The sequence below is a fragment of the Dendropsophus ebraccatus genome, chromosome 2 (assembly GCF_027789765.1).
Source record: "Dendropsophus ebraccatus isolate aDenEbr1 chromosome 2, aDenEbr1.pat, whole genome shotgun sequence".
NCBI lineage: Eukaryota > Metazoa > Chordata > Amphibia > Anura > Hylidae > Dendropsophus > Dendropsophus ebraccatus.
The window spans coordinates 127,164,508-127,192,215 of NC_091455.1; the positions used below are offsets into that span (position 1 = coordinate 127,164,508).

The following is a 27,708-nucleotide window of genomic DNA, read 5'->3' on the forward strand; positions in this document are numbered from 1 at the left end:
TCAATGCAATGCTAGTTTATTGAAAAGCACTGGAAAACCCCTTTAGAGGATATATGACAAATTGCTGCACACATTTCTGTAGATTGTCACATTCCTCCTGAAAAGGCGCTGAGTGATATATGGAAGGGTAATGTGTGTGGTCACGGCCACCTTCCTGTGTGGGATTACTTAACGCTTGGTCAATATATATTAAGTTACCTGAGCTAATATTTATTTGGATCTAAAATATATTATATGAATTGCCAACTAGACTTTTTAATTATGTATTTATATTTTGATATATCTGGCACAATCGCAATGTTACTGTTTATTTAGAATTTACTTATATGTATGATATTACCTGTAATATCATATATAAGGAAAAAAACTTCTTTGCACAGCAGGTCCACAGTGGATTCAGTTATAGTCAGCTAAACGCGGTCTTGTTCAGTACCATAATTTTGAAGATTAGTGGATTACTTGCCACATATTTTATTGTAATTTACAATACAATATAGACAAGAAGATATACATAGATAATCAAATAGACTCCATTGTTTGATATATAGAATGTCCACACAGCTGCTCTTAAAGCATTTCCTATTCCCCATTTATGGCTTCTTCTAATTTTTTGAATTTTTTTAAGTCCACAGTCAGTTCCCAGTATTTTAGGTAGACCCACATGAGCCTGCCATTTTCACGCTTATTGGTGTTTGTCAGTACAGCACAATGGTTGTCATGTTTAAAAATGTCAATTAAGCCATCTGGCATCCCCATCTCTACAGCTATTGGATTGCTAGCAGCTTTGACAAGCATTTTTTTTTCCATTTCAAATCTGTGTTTTTTAGGAATAATCAAACTGCAATAAATGTTCTGTCTCTCTTTCAGAGCTTCCTCAAATTCTTTCAACAAGCTTTTAGCTTTCGTCTGCCACTCTTCTTCCTTCTTGAAGTGACTTTCATACTTGGCATATGCCTTGCTATTCCTTTGGGCTTCCTTTATTTCCTGCTTTAGTTTTTCTCTTTCATTCTCCATCTGCTTTCGCTCTTCAACAAGCTTTCTGCTTTGAGCTATGAGGGCATTGCGATAACTTAGAGTTCGGTTTTGTTCTTTCTCAAGTTCAATTTCTAAGTGAGCCACAGCACGCCGGTTTTCCAAAATAATGTCTCGGTATTTTGATTCCAGCTCCTTCTCTGTGGTGGTCACTTTTTCAATGTATTCTGTTTTGGCTTTCCTAATTTCTTTCTCTGACTCCTTTGACCAAATCCACCCTGGAAATCAGAACAATACATTTCACATATGACCTGTTTCTGAGAAAATATTGACTATAATGAAAAAAAAAAAAACAAACAGCAGAATTAATAACTAATCAATTAAAGTGACTTGGCCGCCCCTGAAACCTCTCTAAGCTAGGCTGGGTTCACACTGCGTTTTTGCAATCCGTTTTTTTCCATCCCTTTATGCATGCATTTATGTGCATCCGTTTTGATCCTTTTTTGCCACTGACTTCGATTATTAAAAAACTGATCAAAACGGATCCGTTTTTTTTTTTTAACGGACACAAAAGTAAACACTAATTTTGTGTCCATTAAAAAAACGCAGTGTGAACCCAGCCTTACAGTAATAGGTACATTTCTTGAGACCCTGATTCCAATTTTGTAATTTATATCTTTCTATTTACTAGCCTTCTCCCACTGTAAGCCTGCAAACAGGCCATACGCTGCCTACACATAAAAATTAATGACTACTATATCCATTCAAGTGAACAGAAGCCGAGTTGCATGCAGTTACACAACAACACTGTTACACAGTGAACAGAGACAAACTGCTCCCTGTTCACCAAGTAGTGCGGGCACCAATCAGTGACTGTCACTGATTGGTGCCCGCACTACTTGGTGAACAGGGAGCAGTTTGTCTCTGTTCACTGTGTAACAGTGTTGTTCATTTTGTCCACTGGTTCATTTTGTCCAGAAAATCCCTTTAAAAAAACGTGCGTATTTTGCCATTAACCCCTTAAGGACAGAGCCTGAAATGGCCTTAAGGACAGAGACAAATTTTATGAATATGACCTGTGTCACTTTAGTCATTAATAACTTCGGCATGCTTTTACCTATCCGGCTGATTCTGAGATTGTTTTCTCGTGACATATTGTACTTCCAATTTCTAAATTGGAGTCGATACTCATAACGAATCTTTATGAAAAAACCCAAAATAACGTGAACAATTGTGAAAAAATGCATTTTTCCAACTTTGAAACTCTTCTGCTTATACAAAAAATGGTTATGCCACATAAATTATATATTAAATAACATTAGCAACATGTCTACTTTATGTTGGCGGCATTTATTAAACTATCTTTAATATTTTTTTAGACAATAGAAAGCTTAAAACATTAGCAGCAGTTTTCCAAATTTTCTGCAAAATTTCAAAATCAGATATTTTTAGGGACCTGTTCGGGTTTAGGGTGCGTTCACACCTACAGGATCTGCAGCAGATCTGCAGAAGATTTGATGCTGTTTCAGTTATTTAAATGAAATCTGCTGCAGAAAATCAGCTGCAGATCCTGTAGGTGTGAACGCACCATTAAAGTGTATTTGAGGGGACTGTATGTTAGAAAGCCCCACAAAGCACCCCATTTCAGAAACTGCACCCCCCACACTCTGCAAAAGCATATCCAGAAAGTTTTTTAACCCTTTAGGGAAGTCACAGAAATAAAAGCTAAGTGTGTAAGAAATTTGACATTTTCTGTGCAGAGATTTTATTGTAATTCAATATTTTTCATAATTATAAACCCATTACCAGAGAAATGCACCCCAATACTGATTGCCCCGTTTCTGCAGTTTATAGAAATACCCCATATGTGGCCCTATTGCGCTGTTTGACGCAACCACAAGCCTCCGATACAAAGGAGCGCCTAGTGAATTTCAATGGCTCCGTTATCTTTGGTCATTTTTGACTGTACCACTTCAGGTTGGCAGAGGCTCTGGGGTGCCAAAATACTGGAAACCCCCCACAAGGGACCTCATTCTGGAAACTACACCCCTCAAGGAATGTAACAAGGGGTGCGGTGAGCATCTGGACCCCACAGGTGTTTCACAGATTTTCAGAACAATGTGGCGTGAAAAAAGAAAAATGTATTTTTTACACTAAAACGTTGTTCTAGCCTTCAATTTTTCATTTTCACAAAGGGATACAAGGAAAAAAAAACAAAAAAAAACGTGTAGCGCAGTTTCTCCCGAGTACAGAAATACCCCACATGTGGACATAAAGTGCCAAGCGGGCGCAGGACGAGCCTCCAAAGGGAAGAAGCACCAATTGGCTTTTGGAAGCTGGATTTCACTGGAATGGATTTCAAGGGTCATGTCGCATTTACAGAGCCCTCATGCTGCCAAAACACTGGAAACCCCCCACAAGGGACCCCATTCTGGAAACTACACCCCTCAAGGAATCTAACAAGGGGTTCAGTAAGCATATGGACCCCACTGGTGACGGGCACAAATGTGGAACAATGTGACGTGAAAGTAAAAAAATTCATTTTTTCACATTCAAGGCACAAATGTGCCTGTTATCAAGGGGTCCATATCCTCACTGCACCCCTTGTTAGGTTCCTTGAGGGGTGCAGTTTCCAGAATGGGGTCACTTGTGGGGGGGTTCCAGTGTTTTGGCAGCACGAGGGCTCTGTAAATGCGACATGGCCCATGAAATTCATTCCAGTGAAATCCAGCTTCCAAAATCCAAATGGCGCTCCTTCCCTTCGGAGTCTTGCCCTGCACCCACATGGCGCTTTATGTCCACATGTGGGGTATTTACGGACTCGGGGGAAATTGCTCTACACATTGTGTGTTTTTTTTCTCTTTTAACCCCTTGTGAAAATGATAAATTCAAGGCTAAACCAACATTATAGTGTAAAAAAATGTAATATTTCATTTTCACGCCACATTGTTCCACATTTGTGCCCGTCACCAGTGGGGTCCATATGCTCACTGCACCCCTTGTTACATTCCCTGAGGGGTGTAGTTTTCATAATGGGGTCACTTGTGGGGGGAGTTTCACTGCTTTGGCAACACAGGGAGTTTTTAAATGCAACATGGCCCTTGAAATCCATTCTACCCAAATCCAGCCCCAAGAAGCAAAATGGCGCTCCTTCCCATTGGAGGCTTGTCTTGCGGCCGCATAGCACCTTAAGTCCACATGTGGGGCATTTCCGTATTAGGGGGAAATTTCTCTACATGTTTTGTTCTGTTTCTTCTCTTTTAACCCCTTGTGCAAATGAGAAATGTCAAGACTAGATCAATGATGTTGTGTAAAAATAAAATTTTTTACACTTAATTGGCCTAGCCGTGAATTTTGTATTTTCACAAGGGTTTAAAAGAAAAAAAAAAAACAACACAAAACGTGTAGAGCAGTTTGTCCCGAGTACGGAAATACCCCACATGTGGACATAAAGCGTCATGCGGCCGCAAGACGGGCCTCTAAAGGGAAGGAGCGCCATTTGGCTTTTGGATGCTGGATTTGGCTGAAATGGATTTCAAGGGCCATGTTGCATTTGCAGAGACCCTATGCTACCAGGACAGTGGTAAACCCCCACAAGTGACCCCATTCTGGAAACTACACCCCTCAAGGAATCTAACAAGGGGTGTAGTGAGCATATGGACCCCACTGGTGACGGGCACAAATAGGGAACAATGTGACGTGAAAGTGAAAAATTTCCTTTTTTCATTTTCACAGCACAAATGTGCCCGTCATCAAGCAGTCCATATCCTCACTGCACCCCTTGTTACATTCCTTGAGGGGTGCAGTTTCCAGAATGGGGTCACTTTTGGGGTGCCTCCACTGTCTTGGCAACACAGGGCCTTTGTAAATGCGACATGGCATTCACCATCCATTCTAGCCAAATGGCTCTTCCTCCCTGCGGAGGCTTACCCTGCACCCGCCTGGCGCTTTATGTCAACATGTGGGGTATTTTCATACTTGGTGGAAGTTGCGCTACACATTTAGTGGTTTTTCTTATCTTTTAACCCCTTGTGAAAAAGAAAAAATAAAGACTAGATCAATGATTTAGTGTAAAAATTTTATTTTTTTTTACACTAAATGTTGGTCTAGCCTAAATTTTTTTCATTTCCACAAGGGGTTAAAAGAGAAAATAAATGCAAAACGTGTAGGGTAATTTCCCCTGAGTACGAAAATACCCCACATGTGGATATAATGTGCCATATGGGCACAGGGCAAGCCACCAGAGAGACAGAGCGCCATTTAGAGGCTGGAATGGAGGATGGAGGCCATGTCACATTTACAAAGCTCCTGTGCTGCCAGGACAGTAGAAACCCCCCACAAGTGACCCCATTTTGAAAACTACACCCCATAAGGAATCTAACAAGGGGTGCAGTGAGCATATGGACCCCACTGGTGACGGGCACATATGTAGAACATGTGCTGTGAAGATGAAAAATACAATTTTTTTCATTTTCACGTCCCAAATGTGGCCGTCACCAGGGGGCCATATCCCCGCTGCCCCCCTTGTTAGATTCCTTACGGGGTGTAGTTTCCAGAATGGGGTCACTTGTGGGGGGTTTGTACTGTCCTGGCCGCACAGGGGCTTTCTAATTGCATCATGGCATCCTCTAATGGGAATGGGGGCCATGTCTATTTAGTTGGGGAAAAGGGACAATTTTAATTAATTTGGGGGTATTGGGCCAATTATTAGTTTATAAGGTTGAAAATGACAGGTGTCCATCAAATTCAACCTGTGTTTATCCAGAGGAAGGGAAAAAACCCTCGTAAGGCAGACAGTAGCCTCATTACAGGGGAAAAATTCCTTCCCGACTCCATAATGGCAATCAGAATAATCCCTGGATCAACGTGACCCCTGAAATAGGAATAAGGGACAGAATTTAGATAATTTAGAACTCCAATGACGTGTGGTACGCTTTAAAGCAATCCTTTATGCAGAGGCCGGGGGGATCAGGACAGGTGTCACACTGGTAAATGGTGTCCTTCCTGATCCCCCTTTTACGGAACACTCTGCACTTCTTTTGGGATCTCCCCTTTTTTCCAGTGTGGGGGACTTCCCCTGGAAAATGTTGTCCCTGTACGACACGGGGTCCTTCATATCCAGAAGCGCCGGGGCCCGCTCCGTGGCTGCCGAATATCAGGGCTTTGATTACTGCTTCCTGGAATTCAAGGAATTTCCCCGGGTGGCCGGCATATCGGTACAGCACAAGCGTTGTACATCGCTGTCTGTACCAGATGTACGGCCACCTTTTTGTACCACGTTCTGGTTTTTCGCGTGGCGTTATATGGTTTCAGGACTTGATCTGAGAGATCAACTCCTCCCATATACTGATTGTACTCTAGAACACAATCAGGTTTGTTCACCACGTTTGTGGTACCACGTACAGTGACAGGGGTGGTGCTATTCCTGTAAATTGTGGTCAGAATAAGGACATCGCGCTTGTCCTTATATTTGACCAACAACATATTTTCACAAGCATAGGCCTTGCTCTCCCCCCTTTGCATTACTTGTCTAACAGGGTGACTTGGTAGGCCTCTTTGATTTTTTTGGATCGTGCCACAAGCTACAGTAGCTCGGGCAGCGAGGGACCGAAACAGGGGGATGCTGGTATAAAAGTTATCAACATACAAGTGATAACCTTTATCCAGCAGTGGGAAGATCAGTTCCCAAACGATCTTCCCACTAACTCCGAGGATGGGGGGGCATTCTGGGGGCTGGATTTGGGTGTCCCTACACTCATATACTCTAAATCTGTAAGTGTACCCTGAGGTACTCTCACAGAGTTTGTATAGTTTCACGCCATACCGCGATCTTTTATTGGGAAGGTACTGGCGGAAATGGAGTCTTCCTTTGAAGCTCAGGAGGGACTCATCTACTGAGATGTATTTCTCTGGGATATACATCTCAGTAAATTTGGCTGAGAAGTGCTCTATGACCGGCCGTACTTTGTACAGTCGGTCATACGAGGGATCATCTCGTGGGGGGCACCTTGCATTGTCATTGTAATGCAAGAATTTTAGGAGGGCTTCAAATCGAAACCGTCCCATGGCCATACTGTAAAGCGGGGTATTATACATAATATCCCCACTCCAGTATTGCCGAATTGTGTTTTTTTTTTACTAGGCCCATGTGCAGCAGGAGCCCCCAAAATTTTGTCATTTCGGCTGCATCAGTAGGGGTCCACGCCATGGGCCTAGCAAAAGAAGAGGAGGGGTTCTGGGCCAGGAATTGGTGCGCGTACAAGTTTGTTTGCGCCACCATCAAATTTACAAAGTCATCAGAGAAATAGAGCTTGAAAAAGTCTATTTCTCTGAGACCTGTGGGGTTAATTTGGATTCCCGCCGTTGCCATAAAGCCAGGAATCCAGGGCTGATGATTTTGGGGGTCTGGGGTCCAGATAGGGTCACCTATTTGGGGGGCGGGGGGCAGGATGGGGTCACCTGTCTGGGGGGCAGGGGGTGGGATGGGATGACGTGTCTGCGGGGCAGGGGGCGGGATGGGGTCACCTGTCTGGGGGGCAGGGGACGGGATGGGATGACGTGTCTGGCGGGCAGCCCGAGGCGTCCTCCTTGGACGCCTAGGTGGAAAGTCATCATCACTGGATGATGATGATGATGATAATGATGATGATGAGGATGAATGGAGGAAAGAAGGATCCCCCCATTTATCCTCACTGGCCGTTTTGGTGTCGGAGGCAATAAGCGCGTATGCCTCCTCCACCGAAAACACTCTCTGGGACATTATTCGGGGATTGGTGTATGGGGGGTATGTAAATGTGATGTAGTGTAGTGGTGTAGTGTAAAATTTATTTCAAGTAGTGTAATGTGGGGTAGTGTAGTGTAATGTAGTGTTTTATACGTGTTTTTCACAGTAAGCGGGGGGGGGGAAACCTATGCCAAAAAAGGAGTTGCTGATAAATACCGCACATAAGTGCGGCATTTATCAGCAGACAGTGGCGGTAGGATATAGAAAAAAAAGGGGGGGGGGGGGGAAAAAAAAAAACCTACGCCAAAAAAGAGGAGTTGCTGATCAGCGGCACACTTGCGTGCGATGCTGATCAGCACTCAGCGGCGGAAGGGCGCAAAGAAAAAAAAATACTACTTCACCCCAAAGCCACTGATTAGTGTATGATATACACTAGTCAGCTGCTAGGGGGCAGTACAAGTACCTGGACGAAGATCTCCGAGATCCGGTGAGTATGGTGCTCACACACCACACACACTTTCTCTGCACCTCTTAGCTAACTAGCTGAGGGGTGCAGAGAAAAGTAATATTTATTTTTACTGTGATCGCCGCCATTGGCCGTCCGGGGCTGGCCGGCCAATAGCGGCGATCTGGGGGGTGGCACCATGGCCCCCTTCACTACACACAGTAATGGTGATTGGTGCTGTCTCGGACAGCACCAATCACCATTGATTTCCGGGGCCCCGGGTCACCGATGACCCGGGAACCGGAAAATCGCTGTAGTTGGCTGATTTGAATAAATCAGCCAATTACAGCGATCGTCAGCACGGGGGGTGTAATCCACCCCCCGTGCCGACAAGCTACGATGGTCTGCTGTGTATTACAGCAGCCATCGTTACCGGATCGCCGTGTGTTTACACACAGCGATCCCGTAAACATCGGGCATAAGTGTACGCCCGTTTGCGTTAAGTACCACGCTGCGGGGGCGTACACTTACGCCCGATGTCGTTAAGGGGTTAAAATGTATTAACCCTTTGAGGACCAGGCCCAAAATGACCCAGTGGACCGCGCAAATTTTGATCTGAGTGTTTTCGTTTTTCCCTCCTCCCCTTCTAAGAGCTTTAGCACTCTCAGTTTTCTATCTACAACCCATGTTAAGTGCTTGTTTTTTACAGGAATAGTTGTACTTTGTAATGGCATCTTTCATTTTACCATAACATGTATGACAGAATTCCAAAATTAATATTTATGAAGATATAAATTGGTGAAATCGTAAAATCGTAAAAAGAATGCAATATGGTAACGTTTGGGGGGTTCCTGTGTCTACGTAATGCACTATATGGTAACAGCGACATGGTACTATTATTCTATAGGTCAGCCTGAACACAACCATATGCAGGTTACGCAGATTCTCTAATGTTATATATTTTTTTTTTAATGAAATCCTTTTTTTTGGCAATTAATTATAAATAAAATAGCCCTATTGTGACGCTTATAAAATTTTTCCGCCATGATCTCTAGTTTTTATTAATATCATATTTGTGAAGATCGGACGTTTTGATCACTTTTTATAAATCTTTTTTTATATATAATGTAACATAAAATCGGTAATCCGCGCACTTTTATCCCTCTTTTCGTCTACGCCGTTTATCGTTCGCAATGACGCTTGTTATATTTTAATAGATCTGACAATTATGCACGCTACGGTATATTATATGTTTATTTGTTTATTTATTTTTATATGTTTTATTTATATAATGGGATGGGGGGGTGATTTCAACTTTTATTGGGGGAAGGGTTTTGGGCTAGTGTAATAGTGTTTTTAACTTTTTTTTTTTTACACATTTGAAGTCCGTTTGGGGGACTTTTACATACAGTACTTTGATTTGTATACTGATCATATACTATAGGTATAGCATTGATCAGTGTTATCGGCGATCTGCTCATTGAGCCTGCCTGTGCAGGCTTAGTGCAGCAGAGCGCCGATCGAACCGCACAGAGGCAGGTGAGAGACCTCCGGCAGTCCATTTTACTGATCGGGACCCCCGCAGTCACACTGCGGGGGTCCCGATCGGTAAGTGACAGGGGACTCCCCCGTCACTTACACTTAAACGCCGCGACGTTTAAGGAGTTAATGGCACGCGGCAGCACAATCGCTGCAGTGTGTCATTACCGGTGAGGTCCCGGCTGCAATCAGCCGGCCCCCACCTGCTATGAAGCGCGCTCCGCTCCAGAGCACGCTTCATAGCGGGAGAAACACCCAGGACGTATAGTTACGCCCTAGGTCGTCTGGGGACAGACTTCCATGGCGTAACTATACACCCTGGGTCTTCTAAGGGTTAACAGCAGTTGCACACCTCCTGTTTAGAGAGATGTGCATCCCATAACGAAGATTTTAATGGTGGCACAAAAGATCTAATCAGCCAACAAGTGGGAGCACTCATTAAATTACTCGATGGTAATATAAAGTGTATGGTTACTAATGCCAGAAGCCTAGCCAGCAAGATGGGGGAGCTAGAGGCCTTGGTTCTGGAGGAGTCCATTGATGTGGTTGGTGTGACTGAGACATGGCTGGACTCCTCACATGACTGGGCTGTCAATATTCAGGGATTTACGTTGTTCAGAAGGGACCGGGTGGGCAGAAGGGGAGGAGGAGTATGTCTGTATGTCAGAAATGATATTAAAGTGAGTGTAAAAGATGCAATAGTGGGAGATGACTGTGATGATGTGGAAGCATTATGGGTAGAACTACAGAAGGAGGTAAAGAGTGAAAAAATTATTCTTGGTGTAATCTATAGACCCCCCAACATTACTGAGGAGGTAGATGGCCAGTTGAATAGACAAATAGAGCGGGCTGCCCGGGAGGGAACAGTAGTGATAATGGGGGACCTCAACTACCCAGATATAGATTGGGGTCACGGTTCAGCTAAAACCACAAAGGGGAGGGAATTTCTTAACCTCCTGCAGGATAATTTTCTGGGCCAGTTTGTGGAGGAGCCAACTAGAAGTGATGCCTTGTTGGATCTGGTTATTTCTAACAACGCTGAGCTGATTGGGGATGTCACTGTCCATGAACACCTTGGGAATAGTGACCACAATATAGTGACTTTTAGCTTAAAGTGTAGAAAAGAAAAACATGTTGGGAGGGCAAAAACTCTTAATTTTAAAAGGGCCAATTTTCCTGGGTTAAGGGCAGAACTTCAGGGCATAGACTGGGAGCGGCTGTTGTCACATACGGATACAGCTAATAAATGGGAAATCTTCAAATCCACATTAAATAACTGTACTGCCAAATATATTCCTATGGGTAACAAATATAAACGGTTAAAATCCAATCCCACATGGCTTACAACCGAGGTTAGAAGGGCTATAAATGAGAAAAAAGGGGCATTCAAAAAATATAAATCAGAGGGGTCAGCTGTAGCATTTAAACATTACAAAGAAGTCAACAAAACCTGTAAAAATGTAATAAAAGCAGCAAAAATTCACAATGAAAGGCAGGTAGCTATAGAAAGCAAAAGGAACCCCAAAAAATTCTTCAAATATATTAATGCAAAAAAACCAAGGTCAGAGCATGTAGGACCCCTAAATAATGGCGACGGGGAATTAATAACTGGGGATCAGGAGAAAGCTGAGTTACTTAATGGGTTCTTCAGTTCTGTATATACAAAAGAGGATGGAGTTGTGGTGGGTGGGGCCAGTACTGAGGTGGGTGGGGCCAGTGCTGCTAACACATGTAAAGTACTGAACTGGTTTACTATAGATATGGTCCAAGATAAATTAAACAAACTCAATGTAACCAAAGCTCCAGGGCCTGATGGATTGCACCCCAGAGTTCTTAGGGAACTCAGTTCTGTAATTTCACTACCCTTGTATGAAATATTCCGTGATTCTTTGCTTACTGGTATTGTGCCGAGGGACTGGCGTAAGGCAAATGTAATGCCGATCTTCAAAAAGGGCTCTCGAACTTCCCCAGGTAACTATAGACCCGTAAGCTTAACGTCCATTGTGGGGAAACTATTTGAGGGGCTTATAAGGGACTACATCCAGGAATATGTAGTGGCTAATAGTATTATAAGTGATAACCAGCATGGCTTTACTAAGGACAGAAGCTGTCAAACCAACCTAATATGTTTCTATGAAGAGGTAAGTAGAAGCCTGGATGGCGGCGCGGCTGTGGATATCGTGTACCTGGATTTTGCAAAAGCGTTTGACACAGTTCCTCATGGACGTCTGATGGGTAAGTTAAAGTCTATCGGTTTGGAAAATTTAATGTGTAACTGGATTGAAAACTGGCTTAATAATCGTACCCAGAGAGTGGTGGTCAATGATTCCTACTCCGAATGGTCCCCGGTAATAAGTGGTGTACCCCAAGGGTCAGTACTGGGCCCTCTTCTGTTTAACTTGTTTATTAATGATATTGAGAATGGAATTAACAGCAATGTTTCTATCTTTGCAGATGACACCAAGCTTTGTAGTACAGTACAGTCTATGGAGGATGTGCAGATGTTACAGGATGACTTAGACACACTGAGTGTTTGGGCGTCCACTTGGCAAATGAGGTTCAATGTGGATAAATGTAAAGTTATGCACCTGGGTACTAATAACCCACATGCATCATATGTCCTGGGGGGAGTTACTCTGGGAGAGTCGCTGATGGAGAAGGATCTGGGTGTACTTGTAGATAATAGACTACAGAACAGCACACAATGTCAGTCAGCTGCTTCTAAAGCCAGCAGGATATTGTCATGCATTAAAACAGGCATGGACTCACGGGACAGGGATATAATATTACCGCTTTATAAAGCTTTGGTGCGGCCCCATCTGGAGTATGCCGTCCAGTTTTGGAACCCGATTCATAAAAAGGATGTTCTAGAGCTGGAGAGGGTACAAAGACGGGCAACTAAACTAATAAGGGGAATGGAGCATCTTAGTTATGAGGAGAGATTAAAAGAATTACATTTGTTTAGTCTGGAGAAGAGACGTTTAAGGGGAGATATGATTAACTTATTTAAATATATAAATGGCCCCTACAAGAGATATGGGGAAAAGATGTTCCAGGGAAAACCCCCTCAAAGGACAAGAGGGCACTGCCTCCGCCTGGAGAAAAAAAGGTTCAATCTCCGGAGGCGACAAGCCTTCTTTACCATGAGAACTGTGAATCTGTGGAACAGGCTACCACAGGATCTGGTCACAGCAAAAACAGTAGAGGGCTTCAAAACAGGGCTAGACAAGTTCTTAGAGCAAAATAATATAGATGCATATGTATAGAACCTATCACCCCTCCCCCTTCCCTGTATCCATCCCCTCCTTGGTTGAACTTGATGGACATGTGTCTTTTTTCAACCGTATTAACTATGTAACTATGTAACTATGTAAAGGGAAACTTCAGTGATCACATAAAAAATAAAATGGACAAAAAGCATACAGGTGTACTCACAGACCCTCCATTGATCATTTGACATATTCCCCACTTGCCTACGATGCTCTGAGCCCTGGATTAAAACTTTAACAAATTATTTCAGTTTTACATCATGGCACCAAGCCAGGAAACTACATTTCCCAGCATGCACTGCACTCAGAGCCAACTGCCAAGAATCCGCCTCATCTTGTGGTACCTGCCCATCGCTGGCTTAGGCTACGTTCTCACAGAGTAAAACTGGCGAAATTCCGCGGTGGAGCCAGCCTCCGTGTCATACTGTCAGTCTATTGGAGGCTCACGCGCCTCCTCTCTCTCCTTTCAAAAGAATTGACATGTCAGTTCTTCTGCATTGAGAGAGGAGCGTGAGCCCTCCCATAGATTGCCAGTATGACACAGAGGCTGGCGAATTCCGCCAGTTTTACTCCGTGTGAACCGAGCCTTTATCTGCTTCACACCGAAACAAAAAATCTAATGGGGAATGGGAAGGAAGTGCAGCTTTAGGGTATAAACCCACACACCCTATATGCAGCGTATTTACTGCTGCGATACGCAGCAAACTCGCAGCAGATTAGATCTAAATAACTGAACACAGCATCAAATCTGTACCAACAAATCTGCAGCGTATTTGTTGCATATCTGCTGCATATACGGTGTGTGGGTTTATACCCTTAGGCTATGTTCACACTACGTATATTTGAGGCTGTATGTTTGAGGCTGTATAGCAACCAAAACAAGGAGTGGATTGAAAACACAGAAAGGCTCTGTTCGCATAATGTTGTAATTGAGTGGATGGCTGCCATATAATAGCAAATATTTGCTGTTATTTTAAAACAACGGCTGTTGTATTGAAATAATGGAAGTTATTTACAGTTATATGGCGGCCATTCACTCAATTTCAACATTATGTGAACAGAGCCTTTCTGTGTTTTCAATCCACTCCTGGTTTTGGTTGCTATGAGGACCTGACATGAGGACCAAATACAGCCTCAAATATACATAGTGTGAACCCAGCCTCAGGGTGTAAGTCAGGATGTGCTGCAGACAAATGGTACAAGTCATGTAATAGAAACCTATTACAAACAAGCTGACATCATGGGTGGCGATTGAACACGGTTAAACGGAGTTCCCCTTTAATTATAGTTAACCCATGTATAAGGGCCTTTAAAGGGAACTTATCAGCCCAAAAGGGCTGATATGGTTCCCTGGAGCACTGTATACAGCTCTTGAGCAGCCTACGGCACATATCGGCCGCGGCTGCCACAGAAGCTGTGTACTGGAGAAAAAAAAGGTTTTATTACCGGGTGCGCGCCAGGCAGAGACGAGGAGATAGTCATCTGGGCAGCTCCCCGCCCATGTCTAGTCACCGCTCTCTAACTGTAAGCGCGCTTGGCGGGATGATTGACAGGGAGAGGCCAATAATGGGTCTCTTTGCCTGTCAATCATCCCCTCTGAGCACACTGACAGGCAGAGTGACCAATCTTTAACATCTGGCCATGCCGTACCCGTATGTCATGGGTCGCATTGGGGGGAGCGGTTTGTGTCACGCCATGACCACGCTTTGAACCGCCACTCTCCTGGCTACTATCAGCAGCCGGGGACCGCTATCCACTGTGGTCTAGTTGTGGCATCGCGGAGAGGCAATGCATTGCTCAGGGCTTCAGCAGGCCAGAGCAATTGATCACTGATCTCGTGGATCTACAGTACAGACCAAAAGTTTGGACACATCTTCTCATTCAAAGAGTTTTCTGTATTTTCATGACTATGAAAATTGTAGATGCACACTGAAGGGATCAAAACTATGAATTAACACATGTGGAATTATATACTTAACAAAAAAGTGTGAAACAACTGACAATATGTCTTATATTCTAGGTTCTTCAAAGTAGCCACATTTTGCTTTGATTCCTGCTTTGCAAACTTTTGGCATTCTCTTGATGAGCTTCATGCGGTAGTCACCAGAAATGGTTTACACTTCAGAGGTGTGCCCTGTCAGGTTTAATAAGTGGGATTTCTAGCCTTATAAATGGGGTTGGGACCATCAGTTGTGTTGTGCAGAAGTCAGGTGGATACACGGCTGATAGTTCTATTGAATAGACTGTTAGAATTTGTATTATGACAAGAAAAAAAAGCAGCTAAGTAAGGAAAAATGAGTGGCCATCATTACTTTAAGAAATAAAGGTCAGTCAGTCCAAAAAATTGGGAAAACTTTGAAAGTGTCACTAAGTGCCATCAAATGCTACAAAGAAACTGGCTGACATGAGGACCGTCCCAGGAAAGGAAGAGTCACCTCTGCTGCGGAGAAGATGGTCATCAGCCTCAGAGATCGCAGGTTAAGAGCAGCTCAGATTAGAGACCAGGTCAATGGCACACAGAGATCTGACAACAGACACATCTCTACAACAATTGGTAAGAGGAGACTTTGTGTAGCAGCCTTCATGGTAAAATAGCTGCTAGGAAACCACTGCTAAGGACAGGCAACAAGCAGAAGAGACTTGTTTGGGCTAAAGAACACAAGGAATGGACATAAGACCATTGGAAATCTGTGCTTTGGTCTGATGAGTCCAAATTTGAGATCTTTGATTCCAACCACCGTGTCTTTGTGCGACGGAGAAAAGGTGAACGGATGGACTCTACATGCCTGGTTACCACCGTGAATCATGGAGGAGGAGGTGTGATGGTGTTTTGCTGGTGATACTGTTGGGGATTTATTCAAAATTGAAGGCATACTGAACCAGCATAGCTACCACAGCATCTTAGCAGCAGCATGCTATTCCATCCAGTGTGCGTTTAGTTGGACCATCATTTATTTTTCAACAGGAAAAAGACCCAAAACACACCTCCAGGCTGTATAAGGGCTATTTGACCTAGAAGAAGAGTGATGGGGTGCTACGCCTCCACAGTCACCAGACCTAAACCCAATTGAGATGGTTTGGGGTGGGCTGGACCGCAGAGTGAAGGCAAACGGGCCAACAAGTGCTAAGGCTGCATTCCCACGTTCCGTGATCCTAACGGATCACATGCGTGGAATGCATGTACCGGATTCCCCCTGTGCCCGGACAGCATCTGTAATTAGATGCTGGGAGCGGGAGAGACTGTATTCATAAGTGCCGCGCTGTAATGAATCAGCTGCGCGGTGCTGTTACTACATCACGGCGCTTATGAATACAGTCTCCCCCGCTCCTAGCATCTAATTACAGATGCTGTCCGGGCGCGGGGGGACTCCGGACTCATGCATTCCACGTCCGTGATCCGTCAGGATCACGGAACGTGGGAATGCAGCCTAAGCATCTCTGGGAACTCCTTCAAGACTGTTGGAAGACCGTTTCAGTAGACTACCTCTTGAAGCCCATCAAAAGAATTCCAAAAGTGTGCAAAGCAGTAATCAAAGCAAAAGGTGGCTACTTTGAAAAACCTAAAATATAAGACGTATTTTCAGTTTTTTCACACTTTTTTGTTAAGTACATAATTCCACATGTGTTAATTCATAGTTTTGATGCCTTCAGTGTAAATTTACAATTTTCATAGTAATGAAAATACAGAAAACTCTTTGAATGAGAAGATGTGTCCAAACTTTTGGTCTGTACTGTATGCAGTACATATGTAAAAGGTTTTTCGTTAACAAAAAATCCCCTCCCCTAATAAAAGTTTAAATCACCAGCCTTTTTACCATTTTATAAATGAAAATAAACATATTTGGTATAGTCGCATGGGTAATTGCCTGAACCAATAAGTCACTGCACTCGTGATCTTGCTCGGTAAATGGCGCGAGTGCAAAAAAATGCTGAAGCACACAATTGCTGATTTTTAGTTACATCAAATCCAGAATAATATCAAAAGTGATAAAAAAGAAACATACATAACAGTCAGTTTACCATAGGATTACCTGACGAAGCGTGTGACCGCGTGAAAATGTTTGTCTGATTGCACCCGCTCCTTCACCTTCCCCGTTTCCTGCTGTATTCATCCCCGGACGAATAAAGTATCATATGGCATCATTTGTGCTGAGTGACTGCTCCTGTTCTTCTACAGTTGCCTATGTTGGACTGTATCTTTTGGCGTTGAGCACCTCCACTAGCCACACATACTATCCGGGAGACAATGTCCTGCCTATTGAGCTGCTTGCTAATTGTGGAACTAGAAGTGCCAGCCATCGGACTCTCACCTTACCATAAGATGAACTGCATAAACACAAAACTCCCCTGAAATGGGAAAAAAAATTTTCTTGTTTTGTTGCACGTTTTATGGAAAAATTAAGTCTGTCATTGCAAAGTATAATTTGTGTTCCAAAAAAAAGGGCTCATGTAGGTCTGTAGGTGAAAAATTCAAGCGCTATGGCCTTTTAAACAAGTAGGGGAAAAAGCAACAGTGAAAAAAAATTAAATTTGGCCTGGTCATCAAAGGGTTAAAGTTGAGCCAGAGTAAAACCAGCCTGAATAGTAAACACATTGCATTGCACAAACACACACACACATATATATACTTATGTAGTACAGATAAGGCTGGGTTAACACTACGTTTTTGCAATCCGTTTTTACAAAAAACAGATTGAAAAACAGATTGAAAACGTATGCATTTGTGGGCATCCGTTTTTCCATTAACTTCCATTATAAATAAATGATTAAAACGGATCCGTTTTTTTTAATGGGTGCAAAAAAGAGGTCGACTACGCTTTTGTGTTCATTAAAAAAAGGATCAGTTTTTATGCGTTTTTTTATAATGGAAGTCAGTGGAAAAACAGATCAAAAGGGATGCACACAAATGCGTGCGTTATTCCTTCCGTTTTCTTTTTTTTTTTTTTTTTTTTTTTGCAAGAACGGATGAAAAAGACTGGATTGCACAAACATAGTGTGAACCCAGCCTAAGCACACAACTTAAACTTACGAAAAGCAGCAAGTCCCAACATTGGCACCAGCAAAGCATAGTTCCACTTATTCCTTTCTCCATCATCTCCATTTGGATGAATGTTCCACTGGGGTGGGTTGTTTAAATTATTCATTGGCGTTTAATTTAGAACTCTGAAACAATAGAAGAAAAAAAAAGCAATAAGTAAATAAATAAAAATTTGTACCATGCATTTATTAAACATGCAGACACATGCTGACAGACCAAAGAAACCAAGGCTAGGTTCACATATTTTTCACCTATGTTTAGGATCTTTGTGGTGTCTGTTTGCCATATACATTGTTCTGAATTCGAAAGTGCAGACCTCTGTGCTATAATGGGATCCAAAATAAAAAAAAGTATAGTTTTGTTTTACCATGGGAGACTATGCATGATGTATGACACATAGTGGCATCAGGCATAGCTATACAGTGGAGGGACCCACTGGGGAGTCTCCTGACTTATACCACTGACAGAAGCTGCAATGTAGCCTACTGTACAGTGGGACGTGTCACATACTATGTTTCCCCGAAAGAAGGCAGTGCCTTATAATAAATTTTTGCTCAGAAACAGGCACTAAGGGGGAGATTTATCAAACTGGTGTAAAGTAGAATTGTCCGTATCAACCAACCAGATTCCACCTGTCATTTTTCAAAGAATGTGTGAGGAATGAAAAGTGGAATCTGACTGGTTGCTAGGGACAACTAAGACAAATCTACTTTACACCAGTTTGATAAAACTCCCTCTTTGTCTTATTTTCGGAGTATGTCTTATTTCTCTCCCCCCGGAGGTGGAAGAGAAATAAGCACCCCCCGGAATACGCACATTCTTGCAGGAGCGCATTAGCAGCGGGACGAGCGGTGGCATGTGGCAGGATGTGCAGAGGACGTTGGGGCCATGGAGCAAGCTGCCTGCGGAGCCAACTGTGAAGCTTCACAAGGGGATTAGGTAAGTCCTGGGTGGTGGCGGGTGGCAACGGGCAGCCTTACTTTCGGAGGGGGGGGGGGGCTTACTTTTAGAGAGTGCCCTAATTTACAGTAGGGGGAGCCTTATTTTCAGGGGGATGCCTTACTTTAGGCTAGACGGTAGGACGGTTGGGGTGTCTTACTTTTGGAGGGCATCTTATTTTCGAGAAAGCACTGTATATAGCCATATAGCATATATTCATTAGGATTTTTGTGCACCATATTGGGTTGGCTAAGGAACTGAGGTGCCCCCCGCCCCCCAAGGGAAAAAAAAAAAAAAAATTGTCTACGGGGTCTATCACTGGTACTCAATTACAGATGTTTTCCTCTACTGTGTTTGCCCTCATGGGCAATTCCTCATAGAGAGAAAGAAGGCAGCACATAGAAAGTAGGAAGACGCTGGTCGGTAGTGCACGAGGCGGTGAGATCCAGTAGTATATATACAAGGAACCTGCCACTCACTAGATGAATATGAGCTTATTTATTCAGTGCAATATGCATCACGTTACATCAAGTACGTGTTTCGGCCAGGCATGGCCTTTATCAGCTTGATGGGGCTGATAAAGGCCATGCTTTGCTCTAACGCGTACTTGATGTAATGCGATCCCATCCAAAAAGAGGATACAGATGTACAGTAAACAAAGAAAAATATAGTCAAAAGTATGTGTTTTTGTACTGCATTTTAACAATTTAAGTCTATGAGTACATCATGCAATACATTTCAGTGTGTTTTTCAGCCATTTAAACATGTACGCTTGATGCATAGCAAGAACCACAATATGAATGGGCCCTAACTGCCAGACATGTGTGCAAGGGTGTATGTACAGAGGCAGACCATGCAGCTCCTACAAGGGCCTTGGAGAGAGAGAGGCCCGGTATAACTCTCTCTACATAATTCTCTCCAGTTATTTGCACTGTCATAAAATTATTAAAGTAGGAATCAACCAATGAGAACCAAGGAGAATAAAAACCAGAATTTTTGTCCTTGGGGGCAGAATGAAACATCATAACATGTACACTACTGAAAGTGTTGTACAAATACGGTGGTTACTGATTTTACCTGAATATATCTGCTATGTACCTTACCAAAAGCACAAATTGCTCTGAAGAGCCTGGGAATACTTGGATAAACAGTCTGATCAGGCAGCGTCATCTGGCATTTCTGTATGTAAAAGAAATGTTAATGTAACACAATAAAGTACATCAGATACAGTCCCCAAGTTTCACTATTAGAGAAAAGTGCAACTCAAGCATGCTCCAGTCCGTCCAAACTCGAGTTTGCAGCATATGGTTACCGGTGGCTGAAGAAGTTGGATGCAGCCCTAAGGCTGGCTGGAAAACATGGATACAGCCATAGACTATATCCATATTTTCCCAGACTTCCTAGGGCTGCATCCAACTTCTGCAGCCACCTGTAATCAAATGCCGCAAACTCGAGTTTGGACGGACTGGAGCATGCTTGAGTTGTGCTTTATGTTAATTTATGTTTAATCTGTTTTTATTATAAAGGTTCACAAAAACAGCATATGACATTAGTCACAAGCTTGACTTTGAACTACATAGAACATACATACTATGTGAAACAAGGTGTGATATAATGAAAACAGCAGTTCCAAGCTGTAAATATCTGATTCAAATTTATTTTTATGAACTCATTTTTATTAAATAATATATCCATCAGGACATAGTTGCAAAAAAACACACATAAACTCAACCCCTGACAATATTATCCCAACATACCATTAGGCCTTATATCCTACCAATAACCTAGAGAAAAGAGAGAAAAAAAAGGTAAATAGATAAGTGTTTAAAGAAAAAAAAAGAAGAGAGAAAAATAGATAAAAAATAAAAAGGAAAGGAGAAGGGAAAGAGAGGTAGACAAAGAGGGATCAACATGAGAAGTTCAACGCACCAGCTCCCGGGACTCCAGCAACTCAAGGACCAGCCACCATGGAACCCAAATGGCCTCAAACTTATAAAATAATAATTTATATTCTTATATTAAAGAGTACCTCTCATTAAAATAACTTCTGACATGTCATAAGTGATTGATCACAGTGTCTCTCACTGCCGAGACTCGCTGGTATCACGAGATATAGTTTGGGAAAGAGCATGGCGATCATGCAATCCACTCCCCAACCACCGGCTAATTTCAACAATGTGGCCTCATAGACTTACATTGTAGGAATTAGCTGATCAGGAGATACAGCAGTGGAGTGTAATGTGCTGCTGCTGTGCTCTCTCCCCGGCTATATCGCCTCATCGCAGGGGATGTAGGCAGTGAGAGCCGCCGCAATCAATAACTTTAAACGCCTTTTGACACATTATTTTTAATGACAGGTACTTTTTAATTATTATTTTATAACCAAAATATTAATTATTATACGTGCCCTACTACTCTGTGCAGGCAGGCAGCCACCTACAATTAGACTTGACCTCACTGTCTGCACACAGGGAGAGGCTACCCATCCAGAGGGGAGCGGTCATATATCTGCTGCACATTCCCATTTCCACAACTAGACATTATACTTTACATAATGGAAAGTACAATGTCCCAATATACTTTCAGTATCACAGTTACAGTGCAATTATATCCTGTAACAAGTCATGCGTCTGTGTGCCCATCCCATGACCAGGATAGATTTTAACTTTGCAGGAACTTTAGTGACAGCAAGCAAAGATCTTATGCAATTAGTACTATATATTAGACAAAGCTCTGTTTACCCAAAGGGTCCGTAATGTGACAGCAAACATGGTACTGCATATCAAAAAGGCAGACAAAATGCTGGTACCCGACAGTCCCCATAAGCCACAGACATATGTCAGATCTGTATCTGTGTTATGGCTTTTTTATGTACAAAAGCCTCAAGTAGCTTAACATTTATTTAAAGCGACTCTGTACACACAATCTGACCCCCCAAATCGCTTGTACCTTCAGATAGCTGCTTTTAATCGAAGATCTGTCCTGGGGTCCGTTCGGCAGGTGATGCAGTTATTGTCATAAAAACAACTTTTAATCCGGCAGCGCTGTGTCTAACGGCCGGGGCTTACATTTGTATATGCATTAGGCTGGCACCACCTCTCTGTCCCTCCTCATCCTTAGGAATGCTCCTGGCAGATTGCTTCCTATTCCCCTTCTGTGTGTATAATGAACATGGGCTGGATCGTTAATACACCTGTGCAAAGCTCAAACAGCAGTAAATGTTCCTGGATCATTCCTAATGCTGAGGAGGGTGGGGAGGAAAGACGGAGAGGTGGTGCCAGCCTAATGCATATACAAATGTAAGCCCCGGCCGTTAGACACAGCGCTGCAGGATTAAAAGTTGTTTTTATGACAATAACTGCATCCCATGCCGAACGGACCCCAGGACAGATCTTGGATTAAAAGCAGCTATCTGAAGGTACAAGTGGTTTGGGGGGGGACAGATTGTGGGTACAGAGTCACTTTAATAAAACAGCTATATCCCTTTATAGACACAGCCTAGCAGTCAGACCTCCAGATAGTATAACTGGAAGAAAAACTGCAGCACTATCAGTAGTCAGTTCTAATATGGTTTCCTGAAGGCAAAACATGCACAAATTGGGAAAAGTCAGGGTGCGTTTACACAGAGAGATTTAGCTGAGAGATTATTAAAGCCAAAGCCAGGAATGGATTTAAGAGGAGAATTCTCAGCCTTTCCTTTATGACCTGTTCCTGGCTTTGGCTTCAATAATCTGTCAGATAAATCTCTCTGTGTAAAGGCACCCTAACCCTACAGATTCCACTAATTTAATGGGGTCTGTCAGGTTTCCATCTGGCATCCGTTTATTTGCTTGCAGGATTTTTTTGGCCACTCTGATCCTGCAAAATGAATGCAACTTGTGATTGAGCTTCCAGATCAGAAGTGTGAAGCAAGCCTTAAAGGGGTGGTGTCATGAAGAAATACTAATGCATTATGTTAAATAAAACATATTTGACATGTACAAGCATTTCTCAAAATGTATAATTTGAGAGTTGTAGACTGACTAATCCCCCAACGTGCTGCATTGTTTGATAACCTGTAGCGAAAATCTCTTTCTTTCAAATCAATTGGTGTCAGAAAGTTATATAGATTTGTAATTTACTTCTATTAAAAAATCTCAAGTCTTCCCATACTTATCAGCTCCTGTATGTCCTGCAGGAAATGTTGTTTTATTTTCAGTCTGACACAGTGCTCTCTGCTGACATCTCTGGCCGAGACAGGAACTGTCCAGAGCAGGACAGGTTTACTATGGGGATTCAAAGAAAACCAAGACAGAGTTCCTGTCTCGGCCAAAGATGTCAGCAGAGAGCACTGTGTCAGACTGAAAACAAAACAACATTTCCTGCAGGACATACAGAAGCTGATAAGTATGGGAAGACAAGATTTTTTAATAGAAGTGAATTACAAATCTATATAACTTTTTGACACCAGTTGATTTGAAAGAAAAAGATTTTTGCTGGACAACCCCTTTAAGGCCCCCAGGCATTCACTTGGGTCACTTATGCTAAGCTGAATAGCAGTCACATGATCTGTCCCATTAGTACTGGCAGTTGGCTTTCACTTCACATGCAGAAAGGGGGATTGTGGAAAAGTGTCTGAACTGTTGTGTGGCAACAGCAGGGTCACAGTTCACAGAGGAAACCAGGGAGTGAAAAGATGCATAGGGAAGAAAAACAGCACAATTGTGTGTATATATATATATATATATATATATATATATACACACATATATGAAGAAAAATGATGACTGAACGGCACTGTGCTGGGCCGGTGGGTGCACGTCCTTGGTAGTCGACCCCCAGCTCCACAGGATAAGAAATCAAGGCAAGTAAACGGCACTCCAATCAAGTGAATACGTGCAAGTTTATTCACCTGTGTACGTACAGCTGTCATATATACAGGGGGCTGGTTACAGGTCCTCTCCTCATATATACAGGGGGCTGGTTACAGGTCCTCTCCTCATATATACAGGGGGCTGGTTACAGGTCCTCTCCTCATATATACAGGGGGCAGGTTACAGGTCCTCTCCTCATATATACAGGGGGCTGGTTACAGGTCCTCTCCTCATATATACAGGGGGCTGGTTACAGGTTCTCTCCTCATATATACAAGGAAAACAATGATCCAGCACTTGCGAAGAACGTTGCCTTTATTTTTCATTGCAAATCAAGCATGTGATACACCATAGTGCAGGGACCCCACAGGATTCAGACGCGTTTCGAGCGCATGCGCACTCTTTTTCACTGATAATCCCACCCCACTGCATTCCTTCCTAAATACCTTACAACCAGGTGATTTAAATAACAGAGGGAGTGAATAAATGAATATATGGTGTGCTATTGGTGTAGCCACCACTCTAAGCACTTCCATTTACAAAATACATATGTACAAAAGTAAACAGTAAAAACATTTTCGGATAAACAGACAGCCGAGTAAGAGATGGACATAATGGTAATAGATGATAAATCTACATATTCTTAGGATACCAATAGATGTATACATGGAAACATGGATGTGAAAACATCCATACAGTTAAAATTGCAACAATCTTTATTTATATTTATATAAGTGTATATGCAAACTGTATGTCCCTGTATAAATCCTGAGCAATTCCAAAACATACCTGTTATATACTAATAAGTAAATGTTATAATTAGATATGTATGGACAGTGGAAAATACACACCAACTGACTATGGAGTCACCATATAGAAAAAACGCTGTGCATTGCATAAGTGTGAACAAGGGGCATATTCACAAACATAACGTGGTTAAGATTACACCTAAAACCACATAACTATAAAAATGATAAATGTATATGTGTATATCCGAGGGAAACGCGAAGGCAGCAACTGATGATATAAATAAAATTAATAATGGAATAATAACTCCCGACGTATATTTATGCCCTCAGGGGCACGTGTGCCCAACATAAATTGCCAAAAAGCTTCCCGGTCTCGCAATCGTTTGTGTATATCACCCCCTCTTGCCAAAGGCATGATTTTTTCAATGCCATAAATTACAAATGGTTTACAGTTAGAATGGTGACAGTTGATGAAATGTAATGATGCACCTGATTTGTTTCTTATTGGATTCCCGGTAATGTCATTGAGATGTTCCAGAGCACGGACCTTTAATTTTCTGCTGGTACAACCAACATATTTGATCTTACACAATGTACACTCAATGACATATACCACATGTGTGGAATTACAATCCATATGTTGTTTGATGGGAAAATGTCTGGTGTTGGAATTATTGCAAAATGTACTGCAAACTTTAGCAAACGTACAAGTGCGGCACGGATAAGTACCACACTTGAAAAATCCAAGTCGTTGTAACCATGTCGGGGACCTCTTATCTGATAGAACCAAACTGGGAGACAGTATGTCCCCAAGGGTTTTGGCCCTTTTGGGGACAACTGCACAACCCTGAGCCAGTAATTCCGACAACTTATCATCCTCCTGCAAAATATGAATATGTTTCTTAATGATGTATTTTATACTATTAAAAAGCGGAGTATATGTAAGTGACAGTACTGGTTTGGAACAATTTTTTTGGTGTTGTTTGTTAACTGTTGGTTTATGTTTAGATTGAATTAATGTAGAACGATCTTTCCTGGTGACTATACTCCGTGCTCTGCTGCAATGGAAGTTAGAATATCCTTAAATTTTGAGTCTATCCTCCAAATTGCAGACCTCCTGCTCCTGAGGTCCTCTCCTCATATATACAGGCGGCTGGTTACAGATCCTCTCCTCATATATACAGGGGGCTGGTTACAGGTCCTCTCCTCATATATACAGGGGGCTGGTTACAGGTCCTCTCCTCATATATACAGGGGGCTGGTTACAGGTCCTCTCCTCATATATACAGGGGGCTGGTTACAGGTCCTCTCCTCATATATACAGGGGGCTGGTTACAGGTCCTCTCCTCATATATACAGGCGGCTGGTTACAGGTCCTCTCCTCATATATACAGGGGGCTGGTTACAGGTCCTCTCCTCATATATACAGGCGGCTGGTTACAGGTCCTCTCCTCATATATACAGGGGGCTGGTTACAGGTCCTCTCCTCATATATACAGGGGGCTGGCTACAGGTCCTCTCCTCATATATACAGGGGGCTGGTTACAGGTCCTCTCCTCATATATACAGGGGGCTGGTTACAGGTCCTCTCCTCATATATACAGGGGGCTGGTTACAGGTCCTCTCCTCATATATACAGGGGGCTGGTTACAGGTCCTCTCCTCATATATACAGGCGGCTGGTTACAGGTCCTCTCCTCATATATACAGGGGGCTGGTTACAGGTCCTCTCCTCATATATACAGGGGGCTGGCTACAGGTCCTCTCCTCATATATACAGGCGGCTGGTTACAGGTCCTCTCCTCATATATACAGGGGGCTGGCTACAGGTCCTCTCCTCATATATACAGGGGGCTGGCTACAGGTCCTCTCCTCATATATACAGGGGGCTGGCTACAGGTCCTCTCCTCATATATACAGGGGGCTGGCTACAGGTCCTCTCCTCATATATACAGGGGGCTGGCTACAGGTCCTCTCCTCATATATACAGGCGGCTGGTTACAGGTCCTCTCCTCATATATACAGGGGGCTGGCTACAGGTCCTCTCCTCATATATACAGGGGGCTGGCTACAGGTCCTCTCCTCATATATACAGGGGGCTGGTTACAGGTCCTCTCCTCATATATACAGGGGGCAGGTTACAGGTCCTCTCCTCATATATACAGGCGGCTGGTTACAGGTCCTCTCCTCATATATACAGGGGGCTGGCTACAGGTCCTCTCCTCATATATACAGGGGGCTGGCTACAGGTCCTCTCCTCATATATACAGGGGGCTGGTTACAGGTCCTCTCCTCATATATACAGGGGGCTGGCTACAGGTCCTCTCCTCATATATACAGGGGGCTGGCTACAGGTCCTCTCCTCATATATACAGGGGGCTGGCTACAGGTCCTCTCCTCATATATACAGGGGGCTGGCTACAGGTCCTCTCCTCATATATACAGGGGGCTGGCTACAGGTCCTCTCCTCATATATACAGGGGGCTGGCTACAGGTCCTCTCCTCATATATACAGGGGGCTGGCTACAGGTCCTCTCCTCATATATACAGGGGGCTGGCTACAGGTCCTCTCCTCATATATACAGGGGGCTGGTTACAGGTCCTCTCCTCATATATACAGGGGGCTGGCTACAGGTCCTCTCCTCATATATACAGGGGGCTGGCTACAGGTCCTCTCCTCATATATACAGGGGGCTGGCTACAGGTCCTCTCCTCATATATACAGGGGGCAGGCTACAGGTCCTCTCCTCATATATACAGGGGGCTGGCTACAGGTCCTCTCCTCATATATACAGGGGGCAGGCTACAGGTCCTCTCCTCATATATACAGGGGGCTGGCTACAGGTCCTCTCCTCATATATACAGGGGGCTGGCTACAGGTCCTCTCCTCATATATACAGGGGGCTGGCTACAGGTCCTCTCCTCATATATACAGGGGGCTGGCTACAGGTCCTCTCCTCATATATACAGGGGGCTGGCTACAGGTCCTCTCCTCATATATACAGGGGGCTGGCTACAGGTCCTCTCCTCATATATACAGGGGGCTGGTTACAGGTTCTCTCCTCATATATACAGGGGACAGGCTACAGGTCCTCTCCTCATATATACAGGGGGCTGGCTACAGGTCCTCTCCTCATATATACAGGGGGCTGGCTACAGGTCCTCTCCTCATATATACAGG

The 27,708-nt window shown here is 43.3% G+C and overlaps 1 protein-coding gene across 4 annotated transcripts in view; it reads right to left on the minus strand.

Moving 5' to 3' along the window:
* CCDC127 (coiled-coil domain containing 127) overlaps positions 1-27,708 on the minus strand; it is a 28,123-nt gene continuing 415 nt past the window's right edge. Inside the window, exons 2-5 of one of the 4 annotated variants that reach the window (XM_069958267.1) lie at positions 20,684-20,710; positions 20,030-20,105; positions 17,979-18,112; positions 1-1,250 (exon numbers count right to left, since the gene is read on the minus strand). In XM_069958267.1, coding sequence (XP_069814368.1) covers positions 580-1,250; positions 17,979-18,093 — 786 coding nt within the window. In that variant the 5' untranslated portion in view covers positions 18,094-18,112; positions 20,030-20,105; positions 20,684-20,710 and the 3' untranslated portion in view covers positions 1-579. Of the gene's footprint in view, positions 1,251-17,978; positions 18,113-20,003; positions 20,106-20,683; positions 20,711-27,708 lie in introns of all 4 variants that reach the window. The other 3 variants (XM_069958268.1, XM_069958265.1, XM_069958266.1) reach the window with 3 other exon arrangements.